This window comes from Acipenser ruthenus, chromosome 44 (genome assembly GCF_902713425.1).
Source record: "Acipenser ruthenus chromosome 44, fAciRut3.2 maternal haplotype, whole genome shotgun sequence".
NCBI classification, from domain to species: domain Eukaryota; kingdom Metazoa; phylum Chordata; class Actinopteri; order Acipenseriformes; family Acipenseridae; genus Acipenser; species Acipenser ruthenus.
The window spans coordinates 337606-364305 of NC_081232.1; the positions used below are offsets into that span (position 1 = coordinate 337606).

Consider the following 26700-nt stretch of genomic DNA (forward strand, 5'->3'; position numbering starts at 1 on the left):
ATCTTATGGAGTCCCAATTATAGACAGCCATGTCATGGTTTACTAAAGATATATGATTTTCAGGTAGTTTTAAGTTTGTTTTTTTTTAAACTGAAAACAAAATGTCCGCCTCACGAACAAAGATTTTTTCTGACGAAAAAAGATTAGACCCTCGCAAAAAAAAAGATATTTTGTTGTGAGGCCAATTCCTTCTTCGAGATCAAACATCTAACAGCAAGAGTTGTGCTGAGCATGCTCAGAACCAAAATTTAAAATCCTTATCACTCAGGAACAGATTAATATTTTTCACCAAACCAGGAAAAGGCACTATTCTGGGTCCTCTTGTACCCTAAAATTGTCAAACAAAAAATTTGAACTGTTTTAGAGCTGGAGACTGACCAAAAAAATTACCCAGCATAAACATAGATTTTTTTTTTCACTATCTGGATCTTGGAGTCCACATATCCGAGCACTATGAAATGGCCCACATCAAGAGATCTAACCAAAGGAACCACACATCTAAATTTCTATGCAAATCCATGGAACAGGGTCAAAGTTATTAAAGTACAGAAACTGGGGTTTAACATTAAACTGCCTACTCAACCCTAACTATAATATAAACATATGTTGAGGGCAAAACCTGGTGGTCTGGCGAGCCTAGTTTTGCCCCGGCCAATCTAGTTTCGCCAAGGGCTTCTGGGCGAATCCCGAAATGACCACTTTTTTTTGGCACTCGCCCGCATCCAGTCGGGTGAATCTAGATTAGCCTAGAACTTGTTTTTTCAATAGTTTTCGCTGAATTTCGGGGTTAGCCCAGGCCAGTCTAGTACTGCCCAATGCCTTAAAATCAATGCTGGGCAAATCTGGTTTGCCCATGCCATTAATTTGGGCAAGTCTAGTTTCAGCCAAAGCTTAAACATCGATGCTGGGCCAATCTAGTTTTGCCTATGCAAATTATTTGGGGCGAGTCTGGTTTTGCATTTCTACACTCTCCCCTGCCAGCTTCCAAGTGTGTGCCAGGGTACCTGCCTCGCCTCCACTTCTGACAACAATGTAGCGACAGTGTGCTGGGTTTCCAGCGGCAGTGCAGAGAAGGCAGGACACCAGGGCTGGTTTTAATAACAGTTAAAAACACTCTTTATTAGCGCTCTCTCCCAAAAAGTTAAAATTCAAAAAGTCTCTCTCCTCCATACACGCAGGCAAACTCGCCACACACAAGTGGGTAAAACTATCAATAACTCAATGATTCAGTACCAAAATAAAGCATTACAAGGTGCTGGTCGACAATATATATATATATATATATATATATATATATATATATATATATATATATATATATATATATATATATATATATATATATATATATATATATATAAAATGTGCACTAATCTAATCAAAGTGCACAATTATAAAAATAAAACATACAAGTGACAAATAAATACATGAAATATAACAGGCATTATTGACCCTATTACAATCTTAACGACTTTATAATGTTGTACAGTATGTGTCACATAAGAGATAATAATGGAAACCAACATGGCAGCCTTTTTGGTCAGAGGAAAACAAGCACATCTATCGTGACATGTTAAAATATTGAGTATGTACAGACACAGACTGCTGAACAAGTGCAATATTTGAAGCTTAATTAGTTTTAGTGAAATAAATGAATCTGATACAATGGTAGTGATGAAAGTAAAGTTTATTATTAGTAGTAGTATTATTAGAATCTCTGAATATTTATCATTTAGTAAAAACAGCTGATGTTCTTTGTTTTCAATCAGCATGATCCTTCTGAAATATTGGAAGGCACTTGGAAATTATGTAATAATATATTATATAATAATAAAAGGGGATTAATAATTATATATTCTTACTTATTGCCTAACATTTCAAAAATAGTTTGGCAGCATTTACGTATATACTTTGTAATTCATAAAAAATAATAATACATATTTACAAAAGGGACATTTTAGAAGGGACTGATATATTGTAGGTCAATCATTGGATATGTAGGTGCGGACGGATGTATAGTGAAGCCAATCACTGGATATGTAGGCGCGGACGGATGTATAGTGGAGCCAATCATTGGCTATGTAGGCGCGGACGGATGTATAGTGGAGCCAATCATTGGCTATGTAGGCGCGGACGGATGTATAGTGGAGCCAATCACTGGATATGTAGGCGCGGACGGATGTATAGTGGAGCCAATCATTGGATATGTAGGCGGTCTGATCAGTGGAGTTATAGGTGAACCGTGTTGTATTATGGACCAGCTGCAGTTGATCAAGGCTAGTTAATGCAAGGCTTAGTTAAAAGGAACCCCATCTTGTGAAATATTCCAGGAGACAGGGCAGTCCAAATCTGCGGATAACTGAATTCCTCCAAAATCGCATAAACACAGAAGATGCTCCTCAGAACACTATCCAGATATCTACTGAAAATGTATGCAGTTTTTTTTTTTGCATATTTTCCCCACAGATTTTGGACTGTTTCTAATTAAAGGCCATTTTTTTTACAAATAATATTATCCATTCACTGTAAAACAAACTGCATCTTAATTTGGTTTAAATTGGTGAGAGTGTAGGATGCAAATGTGTTTGGAATCATGGGATAAAGCATCTGCAGAAATGTATGGAATGAAATATGATAAACAATTAACAACATTAACCTTGTAAACATGGTTGGCTGTACTTGAGTGGTCTAACAGGTGAAAGGCTAACTTCTATTGATAATTAGTAAGATAACAAAACCAGCCACTCCTAAGCCCATATGGTATAAATAGCGGGCATGGAGGTAATGAGTAATGATTCATAATTCCAGTTGCTGTAGTGTAGACGATGGTATGCACCCCCTCTATCTGCCCTTACACTTGTGCCGTGTGATCCCGCCCTTGGTGCTCTCCATGCCACAGAAGGGGCATGTGGCCCGTCCAGCAGAAGAGTGCATGAGTGTGTGGTGTAAGCTAAGGCCTTGTTGGGACCCAAATGAGCGACAGCACAAACTGCAAAGGAAGGACTGGACTGCAGGTTTCAATGCTGGTTGTGTGAACGAGGAACTCCAATGTGCAGCATCAAGATCTTTAGCAATTGCTAAGATACCTGAAAGAAAAATAAATTCTTTACTATTATCATTAATATATTATCATGCGTTTTTTTAAAATATATATTTCCCCAGAAAAAAAAGGAACTTTCTGAAAATGACACATTCTAAATGATTGATTTAGTTTTTTGTTTTAAAAAGAACTCCCCGAAGGCAGACGCATTGGCTCGCATTTGAATACCAATCACTGAGGCTGTAAGAAAATCAAACGTTGTGGTTTAACACAAACCACAACTTTTTATAGTTATTATTTATTATGTAATTTCGTTGCAAAATAATGCTGAAAAATAAACTGAAACAGAAAAGGAAACGTCACTCTCACATTGTCCTATCCTTGTCATCATCTCTAGCCAATCAGTGACTGTGGGCCATGATGCAAGTCTTGTACTTACTGTTAAATTTTGTGACTGATGGTTTGTTGTCATTTTGCAAATTCTGTAGTGGCTGTTCAATTTTGTGAGTGAGCTTTTATTGTTATGCAAGTACTGTATGTTATGCGTCATTATTGTTAGCTGCAACTCTTCACTTGTAATGAAACACAGCATGAAACGTTTCAAAAATCCATCTTGAAAGGAAGTATACATGCGTGCAAACTGTTTATATTTATGACCGCGCCAAAAAAGCAACTTTAATACACAGTGGCCGCAACTTCTTGATAAAAAAAATCACGATTTTCTTACAGCCATACCAGTCACTGCTTTTTCTATGACTGACGTGTTTTTAATGTTAATAACTTCATGCAAGGAGCCTCAATAAATATTTTTCACTAACAGCTTCAAATAAATGACTACAGTCAGCACTCGGATTTTACCACATTTTACCACCCTTGTATTAAGAATAAAATCAATCCATTTTATACAACCTTGTACTTGGCTTGATTCATGCCAAAGCTCCCCGATTCCAGCCTTGCTGAAGCACCCCCAGATCATCACCGATCCTCCACCACATTTCACAGTGGGTGCGAGACACTGTGGCTTGTAGGCCTCTCCAGGTCTCCGTCTAACCATTAGATGAACAGGTGTTGGGCAAAGCTGAAAATTGGATTCATCTGGGGGTGCTTCAGCAAGGCTGGAATCGGGCAGATTTGTCTTTGTGAAGGACGCATGAATCAAGCCAAGTACAAGGTTGCCCTGGAAGAAAACTTGCTTCCTTCTGCTCTGATAATGTTCCCCAACTCTGAGGATTGGTTTTTCCAGCAGGACAATGCTCCATGCCACACAGCCAGGTCAATCAAAGTGTGGATGGAGGACCACCAGATCAAGACCCTGTCATGGCCAGCCCAATCTCCAGACCTGAACCCCATTGAAAACCTCTGGAATGTGATCAAGAGGAAGATGGATGGTCACAAGCCATCAAACAAAGCTGAGCTGCTTGAATCTTTGCGCCAGGAGTGGCATAAAGTCACCCAACATCAATGTGAAAGACTGGTGGAGAGCATGCCAAGACGCATGAAAGCTGTGCTTGAAAATCAGGGTTATTCCACCAAATATTGATTTCTGAACTCTTCCTAAGTTAAAACATTAGTATTGTGTTGTTTAAAAATGAATATGAACTTATTTTCTTTGCATTATTCGAGGTCTGACAACACTGCATCTTTTTTGTTATTTTGACCAGTTCTCATTTTCTGCAAATAAATGCTCTAAATGACAATATTTTTATTTGGAATTTGGGAGAAATGTTGTCAGTAGTTTATAGAATAAAACAAAAATGTTCATTTTACCCAAACACATACCTATAAATAGTAAAACCAGAGAAACTGATAATTTTGCAGTGGTGTCTTAATTTTTTCCAGAGCTGTATATATATGTACGTACTTTGATTTTTTAATTGCAGTTTTAGAAATAAGAAATTACTCAAAGATCCCATGATAACACACTTACCAGATAAATGAGCATCGTCTCTGTTTAAATAGCTGAGCATGTCCCAGTCTGTGGACTGGTTGGACTGGAATTGCGTCTGGGTTTTTGTGCTGGGAGTACTGATCACCCCAAACTCTGTGTTCATGTTAAACTGACAGTCTGGGCTCAGTTTAAGCTCTCGCTGAGAGAAAAAGAAAGAACAAAAAACAAGTATTTATTTATTGTTCTATTTACCTGTTTAATAAAAGTAGATTTTTTTAACAGGTGTTAATACTCATGTTATAAGTTCATTTCTGTGTGTATCGTCTGCTACTGCCAAAGGTTTTGAAAAATCATGCAGAGTCCACTGCATTCAATATTTATTTTAGATACAGTGCGCTCCATTTATAAGAATCACTGATATAAGAATCAACCGCATATAATGATCAAAACCACTGGGACAAAATCATTCCTATACCAACCAATGTAAAATACTCCGCTTGTAAGAATCAAGCAATCTGCTTATAAGAATCATTTCGGGGCAAACTGACTACATATAATATGGTACTTGATCAAGTGCAATGACGTGTACAGCCATGGAGCTGTTTTTAAATTTGAATTTGATCACATCTCACGTGATTAGGCATGTACGCAGCGTGGATCGTGTAATGATGCCTGAAACACTGCATTGTTTGTAATCAAACGTGACTGCGCCACTGCATTGTGCAGGTATGTTTTTTGTGGTCTCTGTTAGTGAAAATGTGTTCAATAAAGTGACTACACGTTCATTGCATACATACCGAGTACAGCAGTGTTACTGTGTGATATGCATGTAGAGGGAGTGGGATTGCGGTGGTGTGAGGAGGAGGAGGAGGAGGAGGAGGAGGAGGAGGGGGATTGCAGAGCTTTGCATCTCCACTTAATGAAAAACTGTGAGATTTGATTCGCAACAGAAAATAAGTAAGCCACAGATGCTTAAATGCAGTGGTAGTCAAGACAATAAAATACTGTACTGTGATGTCATTTTAATTCAAAGGCCATTACACGTAACGCTGCACGGCAGTTAAACTAGACACCCTCATGAAACAATCGCTTCTCAAGTATACTGTAGGATTCTGCAGCCTTGAGTAAACATAATCGTGATCAGAAGCTGCTGTGTAACAGCTAGCAGTAACACTTTACATTATTATTATTTTATTTCTTAGCAGACGCCCTTATCCAGGGCGACTTACAATTGTTACAAGATATCACATTATTTTTTACACACAATTACCCATTTATACAGTTGGGTTTTTACTGGAGCAATCTAGGTAAAGTACCTTGCTCAAGGTTACAACAGCAGTGTCCCCCACCTGGGATTGAACCCACGACCCTCCTGTCAAGAGTCCAGAGGCCTAACCACTACCCCACACTGCTGCCTTGCCATTGCTAATTATAGACATTGTGTCTCTAATTAGCCTAACCACCCCCACCACACACACACACTAAACCCTTTTCTGATGCAATTGTGTACTTACATATATTGTGTAAAACATTGGAACTATGCATAATAACATTGTAATGATGTGTAAGTGCATATGTATTTACTATGTAACTACTATGTTTGACGCTCAGACACAGAGAGAGCTTACCTTGCAGGAAAGTGGACGAGACTCCTTGGACTCTCCAGTCCCTGTCTTGCCCTGGCACTTGTGCCGGGTAATCCCACTCTTGGTGCTGTTTTTCCCACAGTCTGGACAGGTGCTTCTTCCCTCGGGGGTGTGCATCTGTGTGAAGTGTGAGCTGAGCCCTTGCTTGGTGTCGAAGTGTCGATCGCACACACTGCAACGGAAGGACTGGGCTGCAGGTTTTAATGCTGGTTGTGTGTACAAGAAACTGCAACTGGGAACAGCAAAGCCTTTAGAAATTGCAAAAAAAAGATTTACACATTAAGTACATTGTAAATATGCATAACAACAATGTAATCATGTAACTACTATGTGTAAATACACAGTCATTAGAGAGACATCATGTAAGGTATTACCCACATGTAATGCAAGGTTTTGTGTGTTCTGTATCTTGCCCCAATGTATTTTCTGTCTAGAACATAGTTTTAAACCACTTCTGAATAAGTCTCACTGAAGATGGTTTTCTGAAGAAAGGTGGGGAAGTATATTAGGGTTGCGCAGGCTTCAGTGCACAATGCTTCACTTATAATCTTCAACGTGCAGTGCTAATATGCTTCCCCAACTTGGCAGAAACAAATGTCATAAATAAGCAAACACTTACCAGATACCAGAGCATGTCCACTGTTGGGTAGACAGTTTGTGGGCTGGTTGTACTGGGAGCCCTGCTGTGATGCTGTACTGGGAGCCCTGTTCTCTTTGACTGTAGCTGAAACTGGATTCTCCTTCAACACTGCGTTTTTCTCAGTTAACTGGTATGCTGGCTCTATTGTGGGGAGGCTGGGATGGTGAGTATTCTCCTCAATGTACTGGGAGCCCTGCTGGGATGCTGTACTGGGAGCTCTGGTCTCATTAACTCTAGTGGGAAGAGGTTTCTCTCTCAACACTGTGTTTTTCTCAGTTAACTGGTACGCTGGCTCTATTGTGGGGAGGCTGGGATGGTGAGTATTCTCCTCAATGTACTGGGAGCCCTGCTGGGATGCTGTACTGGGAGCCCTGTTCTTTTTGACTGTAGCTGAGACTGGCTTCTCCTTCAACACTGTTTTTTTCTCAGTTAACTGGTACGCTGGCTCCATTGTGAGGTGGCTGGGATGGTGAGTATTTTCCTCAATGTACTGGGAGCCCTGCTGGGATGCTGTACTGGGAGCCCTGTTCTTTTTGACTGTAGCTGAGACTGGCTTCTCCTTCAACACTGTTTTTTTCTCAGTTAACTGGTACGCTGGCTCCATTGTGAGGTGGCTGGGATGGTGAGTATTCTCCTCAATGTACTGGGAGCCCTGCTGGGATGCTGTACTGGGAGCCCTGTTCTTTTTGACTGTAGCTGAGACTAGCTTCTCCTTCAACACTGTTTTTTTCTCAGTTAACTGGTACGCTGGCTCCATTGTGAGGTGGCTGGGATGGTGAGTCTTCTTCTCAATGTACTGGGAGCCCTGCTGGGATGCTGTACTGGGAGCCCTGTTCTTAGTTAACATGAAGGCTGGCCCCATTGTGGGGGGGCTGGGATGCTTTGTGTCAATAAACTGGGAGCCCTGCTGAGATGCTGTACTGGGAGCTCTGGTCTCATTAACTCTAGTGGGAAGAGGTTTCTCTCTCAACACTGTGTTTTTCTCAGTTAACTGGTACGCTGGCTCTATTGTGGGGAGGCTGGGATGGTGAGTATTCTTCTCAATGTACTGGGAGCCCTGCTGAGATGCTGTACTGGGAGCTCTGGTCTCATTAACTCTAGTGGGAAGAGGTTTCTCGCTCAACACTGTGTTTTTGTCAGTTAACTGGTAGGCTGGCTTTGCAGCTGGGAGGCTGGGTTGCTTCTTGTCTATGGACTGGGAGCCCTGCTGGGATGTTGTACTGGGAGCTCTGGTCTCATTAACTCTAGTGGGAAGAGGTTTCTCTCTCAACACTGTGTTTTTCTCAGTTAACTGGTACGCTGGCTCTATTGTGGGGAGGCTGGGATGGTGAGTATTCTTCTCAATGTACTGGGAGCCCTGCTGAGATGCTGTACTGGGAGCTCTGGTCTCATTAACTCTAGTGGGAAGAGGTTTCTCGCTCAACACTGTGTTTTTGTCAGTTAACTGGTAGGCTGGCTTTGCAGCTGGGAGGCTGGGTTGCTTCTTGTCTATGGACTGGGAGCCCTGCTGGGATGTTGTACTGGGAGCTCTGGTCTCCTGAAGCTCTGTGTTCATGTTGAGCTGTAGACCTGGGCTTTGCTCCAGCTAAGAAAACAAAACATCCTGGGTAAACAATCTACACTTTGTGAAAAATAACAATCACCAATATTGATCTTTCAAAGTTAAATACCCAGATAGTACACATACTGTTCCTCTGTTCAGGTCTCTAAACTATGACATAGCTAAAACTGAAGTGAAATAACTGCATGGCACGTTTTCTGTAAATACTCAAATTAATAATAGATAACCGAGTAGTAAAAAGAGTCTAGGGTTGGGTTGGGCCAGCCTCTAATTTAAACACCAGCAGCTAGAAATACTTCCATCATTTGAATCATTAAAATATGAACCTCCCTGAGTTTCTTTATATTTTTACAGACAGAAATAAACCAAAGAGTTTTTTAGATTGACTATCCCCTCTGTGCGGTCTGACTACAGCGGTGTGCAAATTTATTAGAACGCGTTGAGATTTGTCATTTATTGAGCTTTTCACACACACACTTTTTAAAATTTACTACAGAAATTAGTTATTTTTATGTCTGAAAGTGGATTTAATGCTAATATTTAGTCTGGCCACTTTTGGCATCAATAACAGCGTAGCATCTTTTTGGCATTGTGTCTGTGTACTGTCTCAAAATCTCGGGTGTAACTTGATTTTTCTTGAAGTTGCATTCCAGACTTTCTTTTGTACAGCATGGAGTTCAATAAACTACAGAAGCAATGAGATGTTCTAATTTGCACAGTACTGTAATTACACAATGCAGGCACTTGCATTGTTGAAGTAACAAATGTTGTATGATGGTGTGGCAATGCGCCCCGCCCCTGTGTGCATTTGTGTGTTGCGTGCGTGTGTTAATGTTGGTGTATAGATTGGTACACGGGATATAAACGGGTCTGTGTTTCACGTGTATTTAAAAAGTGTAGATTTGTATTTAGGCACGAGGAGGGCACAAATCACTTCACGTGCTGGTTAAATGTAATATGTGAGCAGGGGGTTGCACAGAATTAATTCACGTGCTGGGATTCAAGTGAATAATTAATTAGTAATTGAATCCCAGCACAACAGTATATATAGAGACACGTAGCACTCAGTCGGGGGTTAGGTGTTCGGAAGAGGAGAACGGGAGAGAGAGAGAGGAGAGTTAAAATCATTAGAAGTAAAGATAAGTGTGTGTACTCACCGTGTTTGTTTGTCTCCGTGCACCGTTTGTGTTTAGTGCGTTTTGTTTGTCTTTTTACTTTGGCGTATAGTGCCGTGTCCTGTGTTTTGTTACAACCTTTTTATTTTCTGTTCTGTTCTGTTTAATTATTAAATGCTGAGCGCAATCACGTGCTCAGCTTTACCAAAACCCCATCTCTCTGTTTATTTATTTCCTGGCTCTGGTCTGACACCACCCACTCCGGCCGTCTTTGTGACAGATGGTTACCATGTGTTCTTGAAAAGCAGATTTGCATTGAGTTTGCAGCTGGATAAATAAAGCCTTAAAACACATGCAAAACAAATCTCTGAACATGACCATCAGACAGAGACAGTGCTCACCTCTTTTAACTCCTCAGTCTCTGTCCAGCTCGCATCAGAAGGGCAATCACTCACACTGCAGGGGAAGGGCTGAGCATCTAGCAGCTTTGCACTAGTGAAGATGCCTGGAGGAAAGTGAATACAAAGCTCTTTACATGTCTGTAATTACTGTGTATTTACATAGTGGTTACTTAGTAAATACATTTGTACGTACACATAATTACAATTATGGGCAGCGGTGTGGAGTAGTGGTTAGGGTTCTGGACTCTTGACCGGAGGGTCGTGGGTTCAATCCCAGGTGGGGGACACTGCTGCTGTACCCTTGAGCAAGGTGCTTTACCTAGATTGCTCCAGTAAAAACCCAACTGTATAAATGGGTAATTGTATGTAAAAAAGAATGTGTAAAAAAAGAATGTAATTGTATGTAAAAATAATGTGATATCTTATAACAATTGTAAATCGCCCTGGATAAGAGCGTCTATTATGAAATAAATAATAATAATTAAGCATAGTTACCTTACCCTAATCCTTTTCTGATATACATTGTAACTGTGCATAACTGAGTTGAAATTATGTGCAAGTACAGATGGATTTACTAAATAACACTCAATGTAATAACGTTTTTTTTAAAAAAAACATAACTAGTTTTAGCATTACACTGTACTTTTTTGTTTCTACTGGTATTCAATGATTTTTTTTGTGACCACCAGAGGGAGCCAAAACCTCAGGAAAGAGTCTTCCTTTTGCTGTGACTTTTTAATATATGTTTAATCACACATCATGGGTCGTAAATCAGATAAGCAATACTTTTCTCAACATTCACTCAGGAGCGTTCGCCAGGAGAAAAACAAATGTCTTTGTGTAACCAGATCAGACTCCCTCCTGCAACGATGATGGTTATCCCACAATAAATACGCCACTCAGAGCACCAGCATTGTTGCAGGAGGGAGCATGAAAGCGATGCTCAAAATCGTTCTCCTGGCAAACGTTTCCCTGAGTAAAGCTTATTTACCTATGATGTGTGAATAAAAAAATATATATATCAAAACAAATTGGGAATAAGTTGAAAAATATTGCTGTGATAGAGACAACAGCGAATACAGCAATGTGCTTTCTGTAAACACTGCAGGGGGTTCTGTAATTATTATTTATTTCTGAGCAGACGCCCTTATCCAGGGCGACTTACAATTGTTACAAGATATCACATTATTTGTTACATACAATTTATACAGTTGGGTTTTTACTGGAGCAATTTAGGTAAAGTACTTTGCTCAAGGGTACAGCAGCAGTGTCCCCACCTGGGATTGAACCCACAATCCTCCAGTCAAGAGTCCATTACTTTGGTAAACAATCAGACAGAAAGTCACAATACACACTACTACTGGTAAAGAATTACTTTGGTAAACAATCCGACAGAGAGTCACAATACACACTACTACTGGATTTCAAAGTGGAGGTTCGCACTGCAGTGTCTACAGTGATTGTTACCTGACAGGTAACTGCTTAACCAGCTGAAGGCTTGTTTCTCTTCTCTCTGGTCGCCCTGCTGCTCCTCTACTTCTTCGTCTGATTCAGGGAGTTCATTCTCTTCAAGCTCCATCCTCTCCTCCTGCTGTGTGTTTGGGCTCTGTTGGAGCTCCCACTGCTAAAAACAAAAATGTAAAAATGATAATAATTCATTGATTGATTGATTCTGGTGTGTACTGATTTTCCCATTCAAAAGTTGCCCCCACCAGTCACTGCATCTCTAATACTCAGAGATGTCCAGAGGCCATGGGCATTTGTAAACTAAAAGGTACCTGATGTTATAATGAAGGAAGAGGGGTAACATTTGTGTTTCTAGAATGTAAGCAAAGACACATTTGAAACTACTTCCGATAGGCATGTTGTTCCACTTAAATGGAATAACATAAATGAATCCCACGCTAGATATATACCCACCCTCCCTTGTGTTTTAAGCAAACATCGCCATAACTGTGAGCTATGTGCCTTCCACAAACCTGAAACTTCTTCAATATCTCACAGCTCGTCAAGTATCCAGACAGGTAATTGGACAGTTGATGCAGAACCTCTACCAGCAGCCACTCAATGTGTGTCTTTGCCTGGGTGACGTGGTCCTGGGGTCCCTGAATGGTCAGAGCTCCCTCACTCAGACGCAGCCTGACTCCGAGTCGACTCTGTACTTCCTGCAGCTGCTCTGGGGTCAGCTCACACAGGCGGGGGTCTCGCAGGCACTGCAGGGTCTGAGTCGACTGGAAGTGCGATTGGACAGAAGCCGCCGCGCTCTCAACACCCTCCAGTCTGCCAATCAGCAGCAACTCAGCAGCGTCTGAGAATAATGTATTATAAGGTATAATGCACACCGAACTGTACATAATAAGGCCTTAATCCTGTCAAGGGTTTCTGATCTATCAGCGTCACCTGAAATGCGAGAATGTTCAAGATTATGAAGGTTAAACTATGATACTGGCTATTTCATAATATATATTTAAAAGAGTACACTGCATATAATACAGCTTCATTTCATCAAGGGGTTCTGTGGACACCATAGCCCCATGAGAGCAAAGCTAACATAAGAACAAAAGATAACTAAGACTACAGGATATATAATTTGAGGATAAATAATAAGAGGATCACATGAAAGAGACCAAGAAGTAGTCATTGACTAAGAGAGTCGTTCAAATAGAAAGACACTGAAGAACAACAATGAAGACCATAAATAAGAAGACCAAGCCCAATAATTAGAAGCACACAAAACCACCAAGAAGAACTTGCCTTGATGATGCAGCACTGCAGCTTCTGGTCTCATCTCCCGTTCAGGCGATTCGTTCTGCAAAACATTTTAATTGAGAACAAACTGAAACATGTATGGGCCTTTAAACTGTTAGTTACACAACTCACCTTGGGAAATCCTAACACACCCTTTCCAGTAACCGGCATTCACAGAAAAACAGCAACATGAAAAAACATGTTGATGCAGCATTCATTTTAGAAAGCTGCTTCTCAAGAGGGTACTTTTGACCACAGACCTGTTGGATGTGAAGCCAAGACATTGTAGGTGCTTTCTGTGTTAAGCTGAGGGACCACAAATTTGGGTCAGGATTGGGTTTAGGTGGCAGCAGTGTGGAGTAGTGGTTAAGGCTCTGGACTCTTGACCGGAGGGTTGTGGGGTCAATCCCCGGTGGGGACACTGCTGCTGTACCCTTGGCCAAGGTACTTTACCTAGATTGCTCCAGTAAAAACCCAACTGTATAAATTGTATGTAAAAATAATGTGATATCTTGTAAGTCGCCCTGGATAAGGGCGTCTGCTAAGACATAAATAATAATAATAATAATAATACCTGTGTGGTGGTAAAGCCCTCTGCTGTCTCCTCCCTCAGTAGAATCAGACACTGCTCTCTCATTCCAGTCTCCTTGAGGAGCTGCGTGCCCGTCTCCTCCTGGAAGAACCTGACAGCCCCAGGCTCTGTTATCCTCACTGTCTTTTGAATCAGAGCCTCCAGGTCCTTCTTAATGAAAGGCTGGGCCCATTTCACCTGCTCTCGGCTTCCACACAGCGTCACCTCCAGCCAGGATCCCCCTGCAACCCTCACCTCCACCTGGGAGACAAGCAGTCGGAAATAACACAATCAGTCAGGGACACCTTTTGACTCTTTTTATTACCTTAGCATGGTAGAGGCTGGGGAGGAGAAGGTCAAACCAAAACATGACATTAACTGCAAAGAGGGGTTTAAATATACCTGGCTTAAATACTATTGGTATCTTCTGTGTGTGAGTCACCTCCTTAGCTCAATGTCTGCACAGGCCTGGAGGCAGCATGAACACTGTGGGGGGGGCTCATTTTGGAAAAGACAAATCAATTAGCTCGTATTCTCTGCTATTTTACTTCACTGTGATGACAATAAACAAAACAATCATATGACAGCGAAATATTATGAATTATCCACACAGCACAAATTACCACAGCTCTTCCCAAAGATTTTTTTTTTATCATTTGCAAGACCGGGGTGTCTGAGGAATACAATCATACAGCGAGCAGGTCCTCTACAGAGATTGAAACAGATTCCCACACATACCAAATGACTGAAAAGTAACGAATGTACTTATAGTGCTTGCTTCAATACTGAACATAAAAAGCATACGCTCTTGTAAACAATCTGACAAGGCGGCCCAACCAAGGGGTTTCCAAACACTGAAGCAACAAGACATTTTTAAATTATTATTATTATTATTATTATTATTATTATTATTATTATTATTATTATTATTATTATTATGCTTTGCTTTACTTTAATTTGATTTGATTAATGATTTCCCATAGATTTTTTATTAAAGCGATAGTGCCCGTCGATGATGGCTAATTATTTATAATCAGGACATTGCCTGAGGAATGAACGGAGCAATTACTGAACAGTCTGTGTACGATGGAGTCTGAACTATCAATACAATCTCTCATTAAATACCACTCTGAAATGCCTCCTAACTTACCATGTTTCTACCTTCAGCCAAAACCTTTCTCTCCTGAATCTACATATGAATGAAGCAATATCACTGAACTGTCCGCGTCTCTCTTTGTTGTTGTTGAAAGATGCTGTGCCTGAGCTCCAGTCGAGCTGACAGTGTTTCTAAGTTTAATCAAGTTTAACACATATTTGAAATGCTTCATACCATTTTAATTAAGCCCTAACAACTTCAACCATGTTTAAGAGAATTACTCATGGAAAATATATATATTGTATATAAAAGGTAAAAAAAAAATGATTTTAACCATTTGGTAAGCACTCCTTTAAATCCACAGAGGTTCTGATAAAGAATTAAAAAAACAAAAACAAAAGCTCACAGTCGTTTTACCTTAACATTTATGGAAGTCTCCCATTCCATAATTTCTAGAAGCTGACTTCCTGCCTGGACTAAATGCTCCTGACGAAAGGTCAATGTCCTCCTGGTTTGACTTTTGTTGTGCAGATAGTGACTGATCAAGCGTTGGGCAGCTTGGACTTCTGTTCTGAAGCCTACCAAGACCACTAGGTCAGTGTCTCCATTATCATTCAGCAAGTTATAGAAGTTCAACTTCTTCTGCCCACCGTTATTAAGCCTGCTATAGACCTCGTCCAAAAAGTCCTCCCAATTCTCGTCTTTAGTGGCTGCCAGGTTTGCCTGGTTGATCCTAATACCAGTTTCTTGTAAAATCTCTTTCAGCACATTGATAGCTCTTCCAGTCTCCTCAAGAGGCTGCGCATACATAACCACAGAAGCTTCACGATGTTGCAAAGTAGCACTGATCCCTCTGGACTGGAAAAGCTCTATTGTCAAAGCTTCCAGATCCAACTCACCTAAAAAGACAGACTGGTACCCTAAAAGCTTCTCGTCAATTGTGACGGAGATCAGCGAATCAGAGGTTTCCTGGTGGAAAAACTCCATGGCTAAGGTGACATCTTCACGTGGGCCTTCAAAGATGAACCAAGAGTGGCTCATCATGGGATCAACAGAAGGTGAAGCTAGAACCTCAGGGAACTGACTAGCCAGCTGTTCCTGCAGAGCTCCAAAGACCATCAGAGCTGTGTTGGGACTCCATAATTTACTGCAGCATTCCTTTACTGCCTCTTGGTAGAAACCCATAGCTTGGTACAACTCCTCAACTTCTTCATTTAAACCAACCACGACCTCCCCTTCACCATACACAGCTATGGAACCTACTTCCTTCAGCGTGGGAGCACAACTGGGCTTGCTGATCCAGTTGGAGAGTTGATCATATCTCACAGAGTACCTTCGCCTCTCAGTGTTGTAGGTATCTCCAAGTGACCTTATCCACTGCTCCGATGTGTGGTGGCTAGATGGATTAGGAGTTACCAGAAAGCATGGTCCATGAGTATGCCGAGATAGCCTGATCTTCAAACCTGCAACCAGGAGTTTGCTGGTCATTTCTTTCAAACCCTCCCCAGCATCTTTAAGGTATTGAATAAAATAAGGGTCATCTGTGAAACACGTCCCAAAGATTTCTATGAAAAAATAAGAGGAGAACAGCATCATTATCAGCATAAAACTCATAACACAACTCTGGAAATACTCGCTTTGCACAGGAAGTCATCATCATGACAAACCTGACCACCACACACACCAGCTAGATCAGATAGTTAAGAAATGTTTGTGTTGCATACCTGAGGGTCCTTCAATATCGTTCACCACCTGTAACGATTAACACAAAAGACCAGGCAGACGTTAATAGGGCTGTGTGAGGAGGAGGAGGAGGAGGAGGTAATAACTAGATACAGATGGAGCATAGATAAAACTAGCCTTACATGTAGGGCCCCGGGAAATTCACGATATCATGATAGTTATATTAGAACATGTATTCTGTCTCATGTGTTTTAATATATATATATATATATATATATATATATATATATTACAACATTTATAAATATCAAGAAACGAGTGGATATAAACATATAAACAGATACTATTTCATGAACTAATGTTCAGGTACGTTTTTTTTTCTTATTACTGATAATAATGGAATGAATAACTAATATTTTATTTACAAATATTTATTTTGAGAAATTAATCGGAGTAGTGTCCATTATTGCTTATAAAGACCCTGAGAATAAACGTGTATTCTGTCATTGCAAAAAAAAAACTGGTCTTGGGGGAGCTTGTGTAAGTCACTTTATCCAAAGTGACTTACAGAGACTAGGGGGTGAACTATGCATCAACAACTGCTGCTGCACATAGTTACAGTCACTTCCAATAGGTTTTACGTCTCATCCGAAGGACAGAGCACAAGAGGGTTAAGTGACTTTCTCATGGTCACACACAGTGTCTAAACCGATAACACAACAGTATACTGTTTCTGTTATTTACCCATGCCATGCAAAACAGAGTCTAACCCTTCAAATCATTTCATATCAATAAAATAATTCTTACTGTGTGTAGATCCATCGGGTCCAAGTTCAGGAGCAGGCTCACAGACTCCAACCTGGGCGATGGGTGCTCTCTCTCAAACCTCCTCACCCCCTCTTCCAGCCACCCCACTGTCTGTGACACCCCCACCCCAAATCTGAGGAGGTCCAACACAGGGAAAACCACGGAGGAGAGGAGAGAACCCTGACACAGCCGGAGACACTGATCAACCAGGCTCCTCAGCACCTGATAGAAACAGACCAACAAACAGCCTAAGAGAATTGCTTTGTCACAATGCTTTGTTATGTTGAGTTTGAGAAATGCACTTAGAGTATAGAGAGGGTTTCGTAGTGTAGTAGCTTCTAGGAGTGTGGCAAACTTTTATTTTAAGCTTTGTATTGTTTTGTTTTCTTTAGTGGGGTTTAGATTAGCGACAGTCTACTGTACTCACAGGTTAAAAACAAACGGCTACCAGACCTTATAATTAAGGAAGAAGGCTAGGATTTTTATTTCTAGACTTAATGTACAGACGTTGATTTGCAGCAGCTCCCGTATATACTTCAAGTTCTCCTCTGCTTGTTGGTTTTGTGCCTTATCGTTGGTGTCGGTAGCTGACGGCCCACCTTTGCCTTGGTTTAACATTCTGATTGGTGCACAGACTAATCTGATGAACAGGAGCGACGACACTGTTGTTGTTGAGAGCGCTAGTTTTTGGGGCGTAATGTCACATCCTAAATATATATTGTTGCAGTACACTTTTGTCAAATTGCACGGTAGTGGGTGCCCACCTAACTTTGTTTTATTCCAGGTCTGTGGGATGTGTTATGGTGTTATAGTTCTATTGTGTGGGTTACCTCGGCTGGGTCTTTCAAATCCTCTTCGATGTCCACAAGGTATAAATACTGACAAGGGAGAAGCCCCTCCACCAAGCATGGAACGAGGACAGCCTCCCCTCTTCGCAGTGTGCTCCTGAGGGACAGGTCCACCGACTGCAGCTCCAGTACCGCCTCTAGTGCCTTACTGGGAGTGTGTGGAATGAACTGGGAGCACTGGATATTGTGCGTCTCTTCTGAAACTGTGACAGCAAGGACCAGCACTGCGGACTGAAATTAAAAAGGTAAGGAAATTCTTGAAAGACAAATACTGTATATCCTCTACATTTTCCTGATATTCCGTTTCTTCCCTGTTTAATATATTTTAATGTGTGTTTCCCTGTCTTTCTCTGCTTAGATCAACCACTGGGTTTAAAAAAAACCAAGGAAGCGGTTGGAGCTGTCATTTCTGTCCCCACTGCAAGTGATGTTTTTGGAAGTGAAACAGCTCCCGTAACTTACAAAAGTATTTTACTATCACCACCCACTCCCACTTTGTGGTAAAGAATGTCAAAACCAAGTTTCATAGGATAAGTGGTTCTATAGACTGGGGTCATACTTACTGTATGAATGGTTGGGTGTCAAAGGCCAATAAACAGACTAACTAAAATGTATACGCACACAAGCATCAACTCACCTTATTTTCCTCTAAATCCCCACACACCAGCTTTGTCAAGATCCTCTCTCTAACATCCAAACCACTCTGGGGGGGTAGTGGCCACCGGAGCCCCAGGCTTCTCTCCAGCTTGCAGGCCGATTCCTTGTGGCAGACCAGGAACACTGAGAGAGGATGTGAAATATAGAAGGAACGCTTTCTACAAAACATCTCCAGAGCAGACACCAAAACTTCAGGTTCGCCAGGCACACACTGCCCCCTAGCGAGCGGGCAACACATAGCGACTGACTGCAGGCCATGGGACTCCAGGTACTCTAGAGCGAGAGTTATAGAACTCTCCAGCAGGGCGGCACTATCACTTTCACAAATAGTGCTACTATTACCCCAATGGAGGGTGATGACACTTTGTAGCTTCCCTTGCCCAGTCAATCTCTTATGGGCGGCCAGCGTGACCTCTGGCCTTTCATCAAGCACCTCCAGTTGTAGGTCACCCAGTCTAGCACCTTCTTGAATAATTGATTCGGACTGAAGACTCTCAATATCGTCACCCAAGCAGATAAAGATGTTCATTCCCTCAAAGGTTTGGAAGCATCTGTAGATCTGAATCGGCACATTTCTGGAATGGTTTGTTTGGGAGACTCTCTTGGTAACCCTATCGATCACTTCTAAAGCCCTAGCCACATTATTTTTGGTCCCACTGATTTCGATTCCTAACTTCTGCCGTTTGTATTTCAAACCGACCACTTCCAGATTCAGCTTTTCATTGAAAAGCCGCAGCAGACGGTCTTTAGCTACCCCGAAGGGCACCAGCTCCTTCGTGGGAACCTGACTTTCCAGAAACTCAGAAATCTCCCTCCTTACTTGGAGAACTGCTTCTCTGTACCCCACCACCATTGCTTTGCACTCCCCAGAATCTCCAAGCTGAATATCAAATACATCCACCCTCTTTCTAGCCTCTATGCCATTCTGCTTCTCTAACAACACTTTCTTAAAGGCTCTCCAGTCACGAGACGCCCATAATTTGGGGCTCAGGGTGAATTCTTCCTCTAGGATGAGTTCCCCAAGGACCGTTCCGTCTGTTTTAATGTCCTCCGGAGTCTTGGCATTTCTCAGCTTTTCAGTTCCATCAAGGCAAGGAAGGTCAGTCTCAGATGTTATCTGGTTTGGATACACAGCTTGCAGGAATTGTTTTTGGTAAAATGATAGCCCATCCATTTTCATGAACCTGTTAGATGAAGAAAAAAAATGGATTGTGTTAAGTGATCACATAGCAATTGAACATAAGTAAAGTTTGGGAATGAGAAAAGGTCATTCGGCCAATCAAGTCCCTTGTTCGCACACCATTCTCTCCTCATTTAAAAGCCCAGAATTAAGTCTTTTTTAAAAAAAAATGTTTCCACTGTTTTAAAGCCTACTTCACCTGGTAGGCTATTCCATGCATTTCCAACTCTTTGTGTAAAACAGTGCTTCCTATCTTCTGTTCTAAATTTACTTTTACTCAGCTTTCATTTATATCCTCTTGTTCATCTCTCTGTGCTAAATTTGAAGTAGCATCTTGGGTTAACTTTATTATTATTCCTTATCCAGGGCGACTTATAATTGTTACAAGATATCACATTATTTTTACATACAATTACATTATTTTTTACACATTATTTTTACATACAATTACCGATTTATACAGTTGGATTTTTAGTGGCGCAATCTAGGTACAGTACCTTCTATCAAAGACTTCAATCAAATCCCCGCTTTCCCTTCTTTTTTTCTAGGGTGAAGAGATTTAATTATTTTAACCTGTCCTCATTGCTTATCTCATTAAGTCCTGGGATCATCCTAATTGGAATCTCTTTGACATTCACTTTCATTAAGGCTCCAAATCTGTATACCTGGGAATATACATATTGTAGCCAGATATAAGCTGGCACAATAACCTGTTGCCACATGAGTGATTCAGAGGAAGTCAAACCAGACTTGACTGAGTATCTCATGGCTGCCACAGCTTTGTATACCCATCTCAATTTAGAAATTCAGCTTTTCAAAGGTTGAACAGGATATCGGATAAATCATCCTGGTAAATAACAATCTACAATGGAGAACAAAAGAGAGTGCATAACAGGATACTAAACATGAAACTAAATACTAAAAGGTACATAGCAACAATTGTCTTTTAAACACGTAAAATACATAGCAACAATATAGCTGTACAATCATCATCACAGAAACCACCAGGTGACATTGCTTCAAAGAGGAGATAGACACAGTGAGACAAACGAAACAGGAAATGCTTCTTTACAGAGTAAAGCTGAGGTAACAAGAAGCCACATTGTGGCTTGGAACTTGGTTTTAAGAGACAGGGTTTCACGTCACTGCACAGCACACCAGGGGAGACTTGGGGTTTGATACAGCAAAGTTGCCTCAAACTAGGTCTCCTGGTCTCCCGGTCTCCTGGAAGCAGGTTTCAAGCCGCTGTTCATGAAAAACTGGCTTTTTGTTCCCTGAGATTAAGAGGCGAGTGTATGGAATGCGTTAGCAAGTCACTTTGTTGATGCTGAATCATTGGACTTATTTAAGACCTCATTTCTTTGGGAACTAAGCACTGATGTGGCAAATTAGGTCTACTTGTTTGTAAATGTTCTTCTGATTTTGTAATGGTAACAGCATGCTGTGCTGTATACAGCCCCTACATATTGTGCAGACAAATACTTTACATTAACTCAGGTGTACACATTATCTTTTTGATTCTAGAATTAACAATGAATCAGAGCTAATGTTCTGTGCCAGGAGTATGTGTTCATGACTCATGAACTCTGTATTACAAAGCACTAGGAAGGACGGAAGCCAATAGGGAGTGAGAAGAGGCAGGACTAAGGGAACAGAAGGCAGGCAGAAAGGGGTGGGGGATCTGAAAAGTTTCACTGCACACATATAGCTTAATTCAGTGAAAACAAAACGTTTCTAGTCCTAAAGGCTTCTTGAGTAAGATAGTTGGCACAGAAATAGTACATTTACTCATAGTTCCAGTTTTATTTCTGTATGTGTGTGGGCCCCCCTCTGGCGTTGGGTGACCTGGGTGCTAACACCAGCCCTGGCTGTTATTTTGATATTTGCTTAGTTGCTGTGACGTGATAGATCTTATAAGTGAAACACTTTTACTGGCAAGTTCCCAAAACACATCAAAAAACAGAATTTAGTAAAAGTACCTCCTCTCTTCTGCTTTTTGTAACACAACGTACACCAAAGCTGCTATTGTTAATTTTGAATTTCAACAAATGCAAATTATAGCAATAACTTGGGATGTTTTTATTGGCAGAACAATTTAAAAACATATAGCATTGCAGCTTTTGGCAAGAAGAAAGAGAATGTTTCATTCAACAACGTTACATTAATGTCAGGCTAGTCACTGCACTTTCAATATCCTAAAGCATGAATACTTTAAACCCTTTTGACTTCTCACAGAAACTGCCATTTTCCTGCCTAATTGCAGCTTGACCATTGGAGTGAGTTTTAACTTCAAACCTATCAGGTACAAGCAAGCAGCATCTCTTCAGTTACAACGCTGTTCTTGAGAAATCTGCACATATAATAGACTATCCAAAGCAACTTACAGACACTAGGGGGTGATCTATGCATCACAACTGCTGCTGCAGAGTCACTTATACTAGGACCTTGGTTTTACATCTCATCCAAAGCACAAGGAGGTTAAGTGGCTTGCTCAGGGTCACACACAGTGAGTCAGTGGCTGAGCTGGGATTGAACTGGGAACCTTCTGGTAAATGGGAACCTTCTGGACCTCCAAGTACCTACATAGCAAATGTTGCTGAACAAGACTTTTCGAGATAATACTGAGGGCAAGGAAAACCATGTAGGAGAGAAAAGTTACAGCATTATATAAAATAATACAGAATCACCTATGAAAATAATAATAAAAAAAAACAATCTCCAGCCAATTTCTGACAGTCCTATTTAAATATTGAAGACCATAGTTTGTGTAATGGAGTGCACTATAACGTTAAATATTTAATATAGATAGATAGATAGATAGATAGATAGATAGATAGATAGATAGATAGATAGATAGATAGATAGACAGATAGATAGATAGATAGATAGAATATGTGTTAGTCATGTTTACATCTACTTTACCATCACTCGTCTTCCCTGGGTCTAACACACTACCCGTTTTTTATTCATTGTTTTTGTTTTGTTATCTGTGCTACTTGGACCCTAAGCTTCTTGCAAACTGCGCATGAGTGATTGTTTTTGCTAGTCTTTTTGCTACATAATGCTACCGGGAAACCAATTCTGAGGGGGAGGGACAGATTTTCAGAACAGCACAGTTTTAGATCAAGTCTTGATAAATGTCACTTACCATCAGTTGAATGCTCTTTGATCGCTCAGATTTGTGTCGCTCACCTTCTCGCGTGTGTGACAACTGGTTTGAACCGTCAGCAGCTGACTTGCTACTACTCTCTACAGCGTAATTGTTTCAGTTTCGTTTCTGTAGTTATGTGTAAACAGACTTGAGCATATCGACCGCCCACAAACCAACCACATACTGTACAACGAGTTTCTACGGTTGGTCACAACTAGGGCGTGTTTTGTTTTTTGTAACAGTTTTGTTTTTTCTTCCGATTACACAGAAGTGCTCGAGCCTCACCCTTGTACCCCTTCTGCTTTCCAGTTGGACTTTGGAAGTATTTTCAAAAGTTGGCAGGCGGCTGCAGAAACTGGCGATGCATTTAGCTGAGTTGCTTCACTTTGTGCCCACAGGCAGGGTCAGCACAGGTCCATCTCAATAGTGCAGCACTAATACAAAGAGAGACAGAGTAGACCAGACTCAACACAGTAAGCAATTATTAACCCTCGTTTAAAAATCTGACGTAGACATACACTGAATACGCTTTATGATTAGTGATATATTTTATTTTAAAGCTTATTATTTATAAAGTAAAGTGAATTATTATTATTATTATTATTATTATTATTATTATTATTATTATTATTATTATTATTATTATTATTATTATTATTTGTAAGTCTCATACCATTTACCATTAAAAAAATGTGACAAACGTATTACACTGTAATACGTTTGTATACTTTTTACTGTAACAAATAAATTATATCCAAAAAATCCAGCAATTGTTTTGCCTTCCTCATTAAAATATGTAAACACGGGAGACAAAATCTATATTTTAATTCACATATATAATTGATCATTTTACTTCAGTCACATTAAAAAGTAGATTACTTCAGTTTCGTTTTCCCAAAAACGAGAAAGAAAACCCTCAAGTCAACACATTGGTATTCGGGTTTTGAATAAAAAGGATGTGAGGCGAATATCGGGAAGGTTTAAAATTAGTATTTGTTTATTTAGCAGACGCCTATATCCAAGGCGACTTACAGAGACTATGGTGTGTGAACTATGCATCAGCTGCAGAGTCACTTACAACTACGTCTCACCCGAAAAACGGAGCACAAGGAGGTTAAAAGACTTGCTCAGGGTCACACAATGAGTCAGTGGCTGAGATGGGATTTGAACCGGGGACCTTCTTATTACAAGCCCTTGTCTTTAATCACTGGACCACACAGCCTTAGAAAATCCAACACTTGTCAGACTATATTAGTGATACATTCACCCTCATCACTATAGTATGCAATATACTATTACAGCGTATATATATTGAGAAGTAGCCAACTGGGGGGGACTGGGGGGGACAGAATGAATTATGCAATGGATTAGATTCTATTCAGTTTTCACTTTTAGTTAAACATTATTCAGGGTTGGACAAAAAAATAGAAACATTGTCATAAAGCAGTCTTTTGGGCGTGGTACCAGTACATTAAATACTACTACTACTACTACTACTACTACTACTGCTACTAATAATAATAATAATAATAATAATAATAATAATAATAATAATAATAATAATAATAATAATAATAATAATAATAACTTGCGTAAAATAAACCCCATGAACTGCTAGGAGGACTGTGTCGCGTACTGAGGAAATGTATTTGATATATTTCCAAATAGAAACTCTCACATTTGTTATTGACATACTGTATTTAAATATAATAAACTTGAGACTGTTCTTCATGACAGATCACTCACATGTTAAGTCATGGATACAGAAGTACCTTCCAAGCGAGCGGACGCTATCAGCCCATTAGTAGAACATCAACATCTAGGAAATACAGCAAACAAACATCACAGGCGTTGCTGATTTAGGTTTGTTGCTACCGTATGCATTGATATTAATGTTTGGATTTATTGTTGCTTTGCTGACTCCTTCCCTAATAGTACACAAAAAAATCTGCTAAATGCATTTAAACAACTTTTGTAGAAAAACCTACCTCTGTGTTATTTGATTTAAGGACATGTTTCTGAAATGACCACCCAGGTGTTGAATTGGTTGAACTCAGCGTTCCACCTAAGCAGAGTATTGGGTGGAAAAAATATGAATTACGCATCATATTTAAATGTAATGTGTAAAGAATATGCATTGCAATTTTGCTGCACAGCTTGAGTTTGCATGTTACCAAGCTTCTTGTACTTTATTGGTTTCCTGGTGTCTCAATGGTCTATTGTGAGTGCACTGCATGCGGTAGCTAGAGAATGGATCATAGGAATCGTAGCCTGCCTGGGAATTGTCATGTGATCAAAAAGTCTGGGTTTCATTTATAAAAAAAAAAACAAATAAAAACATATGGTTGAATCCACTCACTTGCCATGCGTGTTAGTGAGAACAAGCGACTGGATTTAGCGACTTAGTCAGCTGGAGCCTAACCTACCAATGTACCTATCTGTCAACTGAATTTTTTCTATATACTAAAAACAATATTCTGTGTTTGGAGAGAGTCGGGATGCGTTAGTGCTATAACAAGGCAATCAATAAGGAATACAATATCATTGTTTCTTTATAATTTATTTATTTATTTATTTATTTATTGCATTTATAGAGGGCTTTGTATACAAAAGTATCGCAAAGCACTGTACAGTACAGAGCAGGAAAAAAGAACAAACCACAATGCATTTGTATAGCAGGTCACACGTACAACTGCCACACTCATCCCATATAAATACAGATTTAAACAGTATACACAATACAAAAGCACCAATTTTAAAGTTACATTAAAACCCTCTAAGATAAAAGAGCCATTTTATAAAAGTGTGTTTTTTGTCTTGACTTGAAAACTGTAACGGTCCCAGCTTCCCTGACAAACGAAGGCAGAGCATTCCATAATTTAGGAGCTGTACAAAAAAAGCCCCACTTCCTGTGTTGCTTTTGTTGACCCTAGTAATAACCAGCAGCCCCTGCATCCTGTGATCTCAGAATGCGGTTTGGAAGATACAGGGTCAGTAACTCCTGCAAATAACGAGGTGCTAATCCATTCAGGGCCTTGTAAGTTAACAGCATCATCTTAAAATCAATTCTATACTGCACAGGGAGCCAGCGTAAAGAGGCCAAAACAGGGGTAATATGTTCACTTTTTCTGGTTTTAGTCAGAATTCTAGCAGCGTTATTCTGAACAAGCTGCAAGCGGGATACCACACGGTTTGGGACACCAGAAAAAAGTGCATTACAATAATCAATTCTAGATGAAACAAAAGCATGCGTTAGTCTCTCGGCATCAGCTACAGAAATAAATGGTCCAAGTTTGGCTATATGGTAAAATGGTAAAAATATACGTTAGTAAAAATATACTTTAGTAACTTTCTTAATATGAGTCTCAACTGATAGATCAGGATCAAAGATGACCTCCAAACTCTTCATTTATAGTTTAAGTTTTGAGGAGAGACTGCAAGGGTTGAGCTCATGTAATCCCACATGTCCTTTTAGTTGGTTCTGTGAGCCCGCTAACATAACCTTGATTTTATCTTAATTCAACATTCGAAAATTCTGTGACATCCAATTCTGAAAGGCAAGTAGTTATTAACACCCAGGTTATAGTAGGCTATGTGCATGCATGTCTTTTGTTAAGTATATTCCACCTGCAATATATAAAACAATCTGTTTCTCTGTTTATTTGTTT

At 40.2% G+C, this 26700-nt stretch overlaps 1 protein-coding gene across 1 annotated transcript; it reads right to left on the minus strand.

Moving 5' to 3' along the window:
* Positions 1-1669: 1669 nt before the first annotated feature.
* On the minus strand, positions 1670-23125 carry LOC117398830 (uncharacterized). Its single transcript, XM_033997904.3, has 15 exons — positions 23030-23125; positions 18682-19885; positions 18027-18275; positions 17197-17418; positions 16431-16458; positions 15124-16271; positions 13614-13871; positions 13046-13100; positions 12271-12599; positions 11759-11915; positions 10292-10395; positions 7194-8799; positions 6557-6822; positions 4968-5127; positions 1670-3086 (listed from the first exon to the last, which is right to left on the minus strand). Exons 2-15 carry the CDS (start codon positions 19879-19881, stop codon positions 2842-2844), a joined length of 6027 nt encoding a protein of 2008 aa, XP_033853795.3. The 5' UTR covers positions 19882-19885; positions 23030-23125; the 3' UTR covers positions 1670-2841.
* Positions 23126-26700: the final 3575 nt, after the last annotated feature.